The following is an 11593-nucleotide window of genomic DNA, read 5'->3' as shown; positions in this document are numbered from 1 at the left end:
GCCAACGCCTGACAATTCGGCAGCGTCTGCGGAGCAGCGCTGCCCATCCCAATGATTTGTATCAGCTGGAACTGCCGGGGGCTTGGGAACCCCGAGGCAGTTCGAGAGCTTCGTCGTTTGGTGAAGCAAGAAGGTCCTGCCCTGCTGTTTGTCATGGAAACCAAAATCAGGGCTAAGAGAGTAGAAGATCTGCGATTCCAGCTTGTATTTGCGGGCTGTTTTGCGGTGGACAGTGTTGGACTAAGTGGAGGTATTGGCCTCTTCTGGGCTAATGATGTCAGTGTTGACCTGAAGAATTATAGCAAGAACCACATTGATGTACTTGTGAGAGCTAAGGATCAAAGCTCCTTGGAGTGGAGATTCACAGGATTCTACGGTGCACCAAGAGTCGAAGATAGACACCATAGTTGGCGTTTTCTTCGGACATTACATACCATACCCCATTCTTCATGGTTATGTATGGGCGATTTCAATGAGACCCTGTTTGGCGATGAACACTTTAGTCAGACGGCTCGTCCGGAATGGCAGATGAAGGCTTTTAGAGAGGTTGTTGAAGATGTTTCCTTCCAAGACCTTGGCTGGTCTGGAATGGCATATACTTGGGATAACAGGAAAGGTGGGCATCAAAATGTCAAGGCAAGGCTTGATCGAGCATTTGCTAATGAAACCTTCCGTCAGTACTATGAGGATATACGCGTGCGCCACCTTAGTGCAATTGAATCTGATCACTGTTTTGTGGTCGCAGAACTGCATAGGACAAGGCAAAGTGTAAGTTCACCCCGGACCAAACAATTTAGATATGAAAACGTTTGGCAAACGCATTCTGACTATGAGAAGCTAGTAACAGATGTATGGAAGAAACAAATGCGTGCTCCCGGCTTGCAGGGGATTGTAGAGTCGCTTAATGCTCTACAAAAGGAACTTGAGCTATGGGGGGCAAAGGAATTTGGATGTCTCGCTAGAACAGTCCGGCAGCTTCAAAAGAAACTTGACAAACTGCGTAGACAGTCCATTGGTCGCGGTCCCTCTGATGAAGAAAAAGCTACTGCGGCCAAGTTACGCGAGGCTCTTCGACAGGAGGAAATATGGCTACGACAACGGTCCAGGGTCTTATGGCTGCGGGCTGGTGATCGTAACACGGGATACTTCCAGGCTCAAGCTAAACAAAGACAGAGAATGAACAAGATCAGTGGTTTTAAGCGTGTGGATGGTTCGGTTTGTGCCGATGAGAATGAGGACAAGCAGGAAGTGCAGGCGTTTTATCAAGCACTATACACCTCCCAAGGAGTGACTGATACAAGCGAGCTGCTCAATAACGTTCCAGTGAAAGTGACGCCGGCGATGAATGACATGTTGGAAAAAACCATATGAGGCGAAAGAGGTTCATGATGCTCTTTTCCAGATGGCCCCAACCAAAGCTCCGGGGGTCGATGGTTTTACGGCTGGCTTCTTCCGACGACACTGGCATTTGTTGAAGGATGATGTGACTGATGCTGTGTTAAGTTTTCTGAATGGGGGTGACTTACCGAATGGCTTCAATGACACTTCCATTACCCTAATCCCAAAGGTACGGTACCCTCAAACAATTTCTCAGTATCGCCCCATTGCGCTATGCTCTGTATTATACAAGATCGCATCTAAGGTTATAACTAACCGTTTGAGGAGCTGCATGGATGAGATAATTAGCGAGGAACAAAGTGCATTTGTCCCTGGGCGTTTGATTACTGACAATGTTCTGGTGGCCTTTGAAAGTGTGCACACTTTACGGAGGAGGAAGAAAGGCAAGAACCATGCATGTGCAGTGAAGCTAGATATGATGAAAGCATACGACAGAGTCGAGTGGCACTATCTGGAAGCTATACTTGCTAGGTTGGGCTTCAGTGGAACCCTGATCAACTTAATTAGGAAATGTGTTACCTCAGTGCGCTTCTCTGTTCGGGTGAATGGTGAGCTTCAACCCTACTTCACACCCTCTCGGGGGCTTCGGCAAGGGGATCTGGCGTCACCATACTTATTTCTGCTTTGTGCAGAAGGATTCTCCTCATTACTCAAATATCATGGTCATATTGATAGGGGTATAAGGACGAGTATCCGGTCACCGTGGGTGAGCCATTTACTGTTTGCGGATGATTGCTTAGTTTTTCTCAATGCTAACTCAAACAGTGTGGAGAGATTGGATGAGATCCTGCGAATCTACGGTGAAGCTTCAGGTCAGTGTGTGAATAAGGATAAAAGTGCTATTTATTTTAGCCCGAACACACCAAGCTCCACCAGGCAGGCTATCAAAGGAAAATTGGGTGTCATGGTTGAAGCGTTTAGCGATCGATACCTTGGCTTACCTACTGCTGTAGGACGGATCACGAGTGGCACTTTCGAGCACATTGGTGAGAGGTCCAGGAGCAAAATGCAGGGATGGTCTGAGCGGCTCTTTGCATGCGTTGGAAGAGAAACGCTCATAAAAACTATTATTCAGGCGATCCCTACCTATAGCATGAGCTGTTTCCTGCTGACGAAGAAAGTTTGTGCTAAACTGACGTCAAGCATGGCACGGTATTGGTGGAGTAGTTCCATTGATAAGAGGGCGCTTCATTGGCTCTCTTGGAAGGAGCTGACGAAACCTAAATGTCAAGGAGGCATGAGCTTCCGTGATCTTCATATGTTTAACCTCGCTCTTCTTGGCAAACATGGGTGGCGTCTAATGACAAACCCTAAATCTCTTTGTGCAAGAGTCATGAAGGGCAGGTACTTCCCGGAATATGAATTCTTACAAGCTACGGTACCCAAGGCCGCGTCAGCAATTTGGCGGGCCATCATTGCAGGTCGTGAGGCCCTGCTTGCGGGTATTGTGATGCGAGTTGGTGATGGTACTTCTATCAACGCATGGACTGACAAGTGGATTCCTACAACTCCTACAAGGACACCATTGTTGACACCAATGGCGCCTACTATCTCACTAGTCAGCGACCTGATTGATGTGGATAACTGGTCCTGGAAACAGGACCTTGTTCGACAGAACTTTATCGCTCCAGATGCAGAGGCTATCCTGAATATTCCTCTACGGCGCGGAGGGGGTGCAGATACAATGGCATGGGCACATGAGAGGACAGGTAACTACACTGTTAAGTCAGCGTACCGAGCTCTAGTGATTCAGAAAGAGCATCAAGCTCGAGAAGAAGGGCCGGCTACAGAAGCTTCAGTTGATAAAAAGCAGTTGTGGAAAGCTCTCTGGTCTCTCAAGGTGGTACCTAAAGTGCGCGTGTTCTGGTGGAGGGTACTCCGTGGTATACTGCCAGATGAACGCACACTAAAGCATCGACATATCTGATTAATGAGTATATGCAAGCTCTGTCAATCACATGAAGAAGATCTACAGCATGCACTTATATCCTGCTCACATGCTCGAGGTTTTTGGGACGAAGCATGCAGGCTACTTGATGTTAAACTACCACGGCTTCATCCCTCGACTTGGGCAGCTGATATTTTATGTGAACCAAGGTTCTCACAGAGAGAACGTGCGACGATAATCACAGTGATGTGGTCTTTTTGGACTTCCCGGAACAGATGGACGCATGATCGGCATAAACTTGACCCGGCCAACTCGATGAGGCTTACTCGAGAAGCCCTGGCCCTACTTGATATCCCTGTACAACACGCAAAAGTTTTGCCAGGGCATGGGTGGCGGCCTCCGGAATTAGATCAAGTCAAGATCAATACAGATGCAACAATCGCTCATGACGAAGGCAAAAGTGGAGCTGGTGGTGTTGCTAGATCACCCACAGCCCTGTTGGGTGCTTGGTGTAAGCCACACCTTGGAGTTACTGACCCCATGATAGCGGAGGCCCTTGCAGTTCGGGATGGAGTTATTTTTTCAAATCTTAGAGGGTTCACGAATGTGGTGGTCGAGACTGATAGCCTGGAGGTGGTCAACCTCTGGAACACTCGCCGCAGCAGTCGATCAGTTGTGGCACCAGTTATCTTAGAAATTGAAGAGCTTTCTGATAGTTTTCATTCTTTTGTAATCCAACATATAAGTAGATCAGCCAATGGTCCAACTCATCTTTGTGCAAAGCGTGCTTGCATGATGACTGGCACCGAAAGCTGCCTTACGGAGACTCCCAGCTTCCTGATCAGCAGCCTTATTGCTGACTGTTTAGAGAACGCTTTTGTTTGAATAAAAGCTCTAAATTCTCTGCAAAAAAAAGTTAGAGAAACTCCAACGGGGCCACCCATTTTGTCCACTGGCATCCGTTTGGGTCGGCGCGGACACAAAAACCGTCCCAACGTGCTGACCCAAACGGACGCGCGTCTGCTTTTTGTTCGCTTGCCGACCCATTCCCGGCCATTAGTGAGTCGGTCTGCGTCAGCGTGGACATGAGACGGACGCGCGCGCTCACCTTCTCCTCCCCCCGGGCCTGCTGGTCGGTGGCAGCCTCCAACATTTCCCTCCATTTCGCCCCAAAAGCCCTCCCGCCCGCGCGCGCTCCCGCCCCCCGCCATGGACGACGACCTCAACCTCAACGCCACCGCCAGCCTCGCCCTCCTCGCCTCGTCCGGCGGCCCCCTCTGGCAAAGGCAAGCCTCGCGCCCCCTGCAAGACCGCCGCCGCATCCAAGCCGAAGAAGAAGCTGATGCCCGAACATCGGGCAAGGGAGTCGACCAAGAGGAAGGGCCGGAGGCACGCGACAGACGCGAGGGATGAAGCCATCGCGCCGGCTGCCATCGCTGCCGCGCAGCAGGAGGTTACCAACGCCCACGTCACGGTGGCAACGAGGGAGGCGCTCTACATGCTAGTGTTAAACCCTAGCCAACACGGCCTCGTCAACACCGCCGTGGCCGCGGCCAGCACCGGCTCATCCGCGTTCCCTCGGATGGTGCTGCCCGACTCACGTCGCATGTCGGCTTGCACCCCGATGCCCAGCTTCCACGTCTACCCGCAGGCCTCCCGCCTCTCCGGGGAGTGCTCACCCGAGATGAGCGTGGTGGCTCCTTCCACGCCCGCGCCCCCGCCCACGCCCATCAACCTCAACGCCACACCGGTGGCCGGTGGCTCGTCATCCGGAGGCGCGAGGAAACGCGCACGGCACATGTCGGCCGACGTGTTGCCGGGCGCACGCAACCTGTTTGACGGAATGTAGGCCTCCGACGACGACGACTACATGCAGAACATCATCTTCCAGGGTGGTGCGCCGGCCGCAGGCTATGATCCTGACTAGACACAAAGCCAGGACGGCCGAGGGGCGCTCACGCCGTCCACCTTTGATCAAGATCAGGCGTCCTTCATGCATGATCAGGTCGGCCTGGACCTGGGCGGTTTCCCACTCGACCACGAGTTTCTGGAGGACTACGGACAAGAGGAAGAGGACGAGTGCGACATGGAAGGGGATCCTTTGTTCGAGGACGAGCTCGCCAACCAAGCTGGCGGGGCGAAGCCAAAGTGCAAGAGCAAGAGGACCAGGGCATACACGGCGGTCGAGGACAAGCTTCTTTGCGAGTGTTGGAGCGACATTGGGCAAGACCCCAAGACGGGCGCCGAACAAAGGGCATCAACCTTTTGGATTCGTGTCCACCGTGAGTTCCATGAGCGCAAGAAGTTTCTGCCGTACCAAATAGTAAGCACGCACGGGTGGGTGTCCATTTCAAAGCGATTGAGGGTGATCCAACAAGAGTGCAACAAGTTTTGTGCCACTCTTGAGAGTGTCGAGGCCCGCCCCGTGAGCGGCATCGGCATGCAAGACATGGTATGCTAGCAAGCCGCCCTCTTATGTGTCATTCCGTTTATGCTTGCATATTCATTTGCATATCATTTGCCAATATGCTTGCATGAAATACATTTGTAGGTATTTCAAGCGTTGGAGGCATTCAAGGTACAACACAATGGCAAGTAATTCAACCTCTCCCATTGCTTTAGGGTCATCAAAGACGAGGAGAAGTTCAAGGCACAATATGCCGCTGTCAAGGCGCATGGGGGGAAGAAAGCCGTGGAGGAGGTTGGGGACGGCGAGAAGGCACGACCGCGGGGGAAGATCAACTCCAAGAAGGAGGACAAGAGGGATGCGGCATCGAACGCCTTGATCGAAAGCATGGAGGGCATGATGAGCAAGAAGGACTCAAGGGAGGAGGAGTGCCGGCGTTACAAATAAGAGCAAATGAACGCCTTCATGGAGATCCAATGAAGGAGGCTTGAGATGGAGGCGGAGAAGCAAGCCAAGATGCTTGAGATGGAGGCGGAGAAGGAAGCCAAGATGCTAGAGATCGAGGCCGCCAACGCCAAGACCAAGGCGAAAGAAGTGGCTCTCGCGAGCATGATGACCGGGGTGGACATCATGAAGGTGGATCTCAACACCGTGTCGCCAAGGAAGAGGCCGTGGTTCGAGAAGATGCAGGCCAACATGCTCAAGATCGACGACGAGTGATCTATGGCGGCGAGCGTCACCCTTTTTTTGTATGCCGGCATGTGTGCTGGCATGACCATGGGGCCGCGATGGCGTGGTCGAACTCAAGTCCCATCCCTTTTTGTGTGCTGGCATGTGTGCGGTGTGCCGGCTGCTGGCGAGCGCGCCAACATGAACTGTGTGGTGTTATTTTGAAGCCAGCATTGTATGCCGGTGCTGGCAATGCTGCCGGCATGAGACGTGGTCGCTGGCATGATCTATGGCCGAGGGCCTTTTTTAAAAATTGTGTGCGAACATGAAATGGGTCGGCGCGTTGGGCGCATTGCCGACCCAAATCTAAAACAGGGCGGACGGCCGACCCAAACTGATAAAATGCGGACAAATTCGCCGTCCGTTTGGGTCGGTCCGTTGGAGTTGCTCTTAAAACCTATCATAAAACGGAGTTGCCTACATAATTCTCAGATTTAAGCTTGAAAATATGGCGTATGAAATTCATGATAGCAAAAATGCTAGTCATTTTTTTTTTTTTTTGCAAAAATTGCAGAAATGCTAGTCTCGTGAAGAATCAAGCAGTCAGAATACTTCCTCGCAAAAACAAAAACCAGTCAAAATATTTGCATTATGCCTGATCTTAACTTCTGTACATGGACTATTGGCCAAAAATACCAATTACTATTGAACACAACGTATATAACCTCCTCTCCGGGAGATACCGTAATGTCAATCATACAATGTACCAATGTACACGCACATGCATGGTTGTTCCCGTGGTGTAAGATCTCAGATGAGATGGAACTACTCTACATGGTAACATGGCCACTATTTTGGCACATATGGAACAAAGTACACCAACAGAACCATCAACCGTTAGCATACGCTTACTATACGCTCAGCACACATGCATGTGGACCAAAGACACTGCTGGCGCTAGTAAGTACTACTCCCTTCGTAAATAAATATAAAAACATTTAGATCACTACTACTCCTTCTGTCCCATAATATAATAGCGTTTTTGACGTAGACCATAATATAAGAGCGCTTTTGACACTACGTCAAAAACGCTCTTATATTATGGGACGAAGAGAGTATATATTTCTTTATAGAGGGAGGACAATTTATCGACACTTCGAAAAGAGCTCACCAATAAGTGATGGACGAGTGATCAACATAGTAGACATATAACACACAGTGACTGACGAGTGTGCTATGGCAGGTGGAATGTAAGTATCAGGCCACCTTGAGTGAACTAAACAAAAGTGAAATGGACATGGCTGGTTGGTCAATACTAAATACTCGATCTGTATAAGAGGAGAGACAAGGTTGTGCTTCTTCTTCTTCTTCCCAGGCGAGGTCTCTCCCTCCCATGACAGTCTTCTTCTTCAACTCTTGTCTTCCACCGTCTCTCAGCTCCCTGCTAGGCCATCAGTTTTCGTTTCTCCCATGCATGATATTAGTCATGGACCCTGATGGATGCTAGCTGAGATCTTCTCTATGATCTCTTCATAGATATTTTGCCACCCTTCTCTATGATCTCTTCACAGGTGCTTTGCGACGTTCATGGCCGATTTGACAGGAAGGAGCATGGAACCACCAGCTGCTGCATGGCCACCCTGCGGCTTTCCGGCCAACTGGTCCTTGCGACCAGCTGTGTGGGCTCCTGGCTTCCCTGTCGAGTCTGCAATGTGGTTCCAGACACACGCTTCTAGCAGCTCTAGCGGAGGGCAGCTGCAACAAGAAGAAGAAAAAGAAGCACAATACAAGACGGAAATGAAGATCCACGACCCGATCCAAGCGTTCGCGGAAGCAGCACACGAGTTTAAGGTCGACATCGACATGAGGAACATGAAGATCCACCGGTACCCTGCAAGCATTCAACGTCTCGAAGCCTGCTACACCACCCCGACGACGGTGGCCATCGGGCCTTACCACCACGGGGAGGACCGCCTCAGGCCGGCGGAGAAGGTGAAGCATGTGGCCGCCTACCACTGCATCATGGAGTCGGGCCGCTCCGTCCAGGAGATGTACGCCACGGTGGCCTCGGTCGCCGGCGAGGCCCGAGGGCTCTACGACAAGGACATGGTGGCAGGTATCGGCGACGATGACTTCCTGCCCATGATGTTCTACGATGCCTGCTTCCTGGTGCAATACATGCTCACGTGCACCACTGGTGTATCCGAGATGGATCCGTCGCTGCGCAGCTACTTCGACGGCAACGACAGTGATATCTTCCACGACATCATGCTCCTCGAGAACCAGCTCCCATGGCGGGTGGTCAAGACCGTCATGGGGTTCAGGCCGGTGCCCTTGGAGGAGTTCATCACTTACTTGAAAGATGGCCTGCAAGACCGCAAATTAACCGAGAAGAAGTCTCCGGTCTTGGACGATAGCTACGAGCCGCCGCACCTCCTCGGCCTTCTCCGATTCTACATTGTAGGGAGAAGCAACACCAAGCGCAACCTCCTACCCCAAACCGAGTCCATGTCGTTCTCCGTGAGCGCCATCGAGCTCGCGGAAATCGGCATCACGCTGACAGCCAACAAGACCAGCGAGCTGATAGAGATGGGCGTCAAGAACAAGCGGGTCCTCTTCGCCGAGATCTCCCTGCCATCATTGTCCCTGGACCATGCGCGCGCGAGCTGGCTCATCAACATGGCGGCTTTCGAGGTATGCACCACCCCAAACTTCCAAGCGGTCGAAGACGAGGAGTCCGTTGTCAGCTCGTACCTCCTCCTCTTTGCCATGTTGGTGGACCGGGAGGAGGACGTGCACGAGCTGCGAAGGAAGCGTCTCCTGCAGGGAGGAGGAGGGCTCACCAACAAGGAGGCGCTCGACTTCTTCACCGGGCTTCAGGGTCTACCGCTCGGATCCAGCTATATCCGCATCATGGAAGAGATTGAGAATTACCGGGTCAAGAGGCGAACGCGGACCAAGTTGCACGCCTTCGTTTACAAGAACTTGAGGATCATCGTTACTGTCTTCTCTGCTGTTGGTTTTCTCGCCGGTGTCTTCGGCTCACTTATGTCTCTCAGGAGACGATCTTAGTTTGTCTAACTACTTTTGAGTGAACAGAACTTCTTTTTAGTGAACTTTCCTGCATCTGCATCTGAATGCAAATTGCAGTGAAATGTTCCCCATTTGTATTATTTATTTGTCTATTGGGCATGGAATCTGCACATAGATGTATATGAGATTGGTTACTTGGTGTGACCAGGCTAAGTTATAGCTAAACACTGCTCTTGCCAGACAATGCAATTCTTTTAATCTACTTACTTCGTTGCATCTAGCCGACAGGGTATTATGATAATATGGATGGTGATTAGCTGTAGATCTGGTCATGGGTGAGAGCTAGGCAGTGGGATAATGGCACCTACCATCCATGTGGTTGAGTACAACAAATCACCAATCAAGACCAAAGTATACACGATCAAGATCATAAACTATTTGTGCAACCTTAGATGGCATGCCACATTCATAGATTCATCACGATGGCCAGAAATGTGCTGCTTTCAGGATCGACTGGGTAAAAAAAATAGCTCTTTCCGGCTTGCAGCTATGGAAGCTTGCCTAGTGACATAGGGAAACTTCAAAAATTCGATGATACAATCGCAGTCGGTTGCGGCCAAAAACTGTGTGTGTCTTGTATAACAGACCATGCCGCAAGCAAGTATTAACTGACAACTAGGCATCAGGATTCAGGACAGAAGACACTAACATAATCGCACTACACAAGCATCAAAAGCTCATCAAACAAAGGGGGGCTGAGAAAACCTCATCTCACTCAATATATTATGGATCCTCCAAAGAAACAGTAACACCACATCGTACTTCATTTCAGAGCAAAATGAGTGACTAAGTTTAGTTACACGAGATGAAACTAAAAGTCTGTAACTAAACTCTTCCAAAATCGCCAAGAAAATCCTAGCTTTATCAACTGGCCGTCAAACTGACATCAGACATCCACAAAGCCAGCTACAACTAAATAAATAGGCAGCATACCCTGCCAAGCACCGGCGGAGCTTACTGTAGACCAAGGGGGGCCATGCCCATTGAATACCATGCGAGCTTTTAGGTCTAATTAGTGTTTCAACAAGTGATTAGCCCCTCCTGGCCTACTAATTTGTTCCCCTTGATTCATGGCCCCCTCTTAAATTTTGCTCAAACTCTGCCACTGCTGCCAAGACAAAGAGAAGCGCTTGTGAGTTCTCGATTCTTGGTTTGTGATGCTTGTAAATAAGGATCGCAACTTTCAGGAAAAGAGACTGTTGTGATGTCATTATAACAGATAAACAGTTACCGAAAAAGTCTTTCGCCCCACTTTATATATAAAGCACCGTACCAGAAATGCCACGATACAAACTCACTCCACTACCGCACACGACACACACCCAAGACAAGATACAAAGTTGCCAAGCACCGTCACACCATCCCAGCGACTACAAAGCCACTACATATGCATGAGGACGAACCGCTTGGAGCCACCGGAGACCTCCAATCCTCCGAGGAGAGGTGAGATGGAAATGACGGAACAAGGACTCCAAGATGGTGTGCCTCCAAGAAGGGAACGACCATTGGTAGCCGCCACCATCCGATCCCAAAGATCGGGTTTTCACTCGGAGCAACTCAAAGGAGAAAGGCCACCGCGACAGAGCCTGCAAGAAGGATACGGTGTCCACGGACGCCGCCGCCGTCGGCCAATACAATATTGGGCAAGTGATGTACCCCAGCACGCCCACCCCTCCGAGGCAACCTAGCTCTGCCGGCCACCAGCGACCACCCACACGCGTGGCCATGGCCGCTCGCCCGCACCCGAGGCGCAGGTTCCATCCACGAACGCCATGCTTCCCGCTGCCAGGGCTGTCACCCTGCATCCAACACTACTAGGAAAAGGGCTATAGATGATATGGCCACTAATGGCGCACCAGACATGTGGTGCGCCATTACTATATACTAGTGGGCGCCATTAGTAATATATTACTAATGGCGCACCTGGTGCGTGGTGCGCCATTAGTAGTTTAAAAAAATTGTTACTAATGGCGCACCGTTGTATAGTGCGCCATTACTAGTTGACATAGTAATGGCGCACCACACCCACCGTGCGCCATTAGTAGTTTTGAAAAAAAAATGTTAGTAATGCCGAGCCCCACCTCCCCTCGCCCCGTCGCCCCCCCTCCCCTTGCCGCCCCCTTGCCCCACCTCCCCTC

At 50.8% G+C, this 11593-nt stretch overlaps 1 protein-coding gene and 1 pseudogene across 1 annotated transcript; both read left to right on the top strand.

Annotated features, from left to right (window-relative positions):
• Positions 1-4910: 4910 nt before the first annotated feature.
• LOC119350818 lies at positions 4911-6140 on the top strand (annotated as a pseudogene).
• Positions 6141-7800: 1660 nt separating this feature from the next.
• On the top strand, positions 7801-9504 carry LOC119311457 (UPF0481 protein At3g47200-like). Its single transcript, XM_037587093.1, has one exon. It carries the CDS (start codon positions 7950-7952, stop codon positions 9432-9434), a length of 1485 nt encoding a protein of 494 aa, XP_037442990.1. The 5' UTR covers positions 7801-7949; the 3' UTR covers positions 9435-9504.
• Positions 9505-11593: the final 2089 nt, after the last annotated feature.

Source organism: Triticum dicoccoides, chromosome 1B, assembly GCF_002162155.2.
Source record: "Triticum dicoccoides isolate Atlit2015 ecotype Zavitan chromosome 1B, WEW_v2.0, whole genome shotgun sequence".
NCBI lineage: Eukaryota > Viridiplantae > Streptophyta > Magnoliopsida > Poales > Poaceae > Triticum > Triticum dicoccoides.
This window is presented reverse-complemented; position numbering and strand designations above follow the sequence as displayed.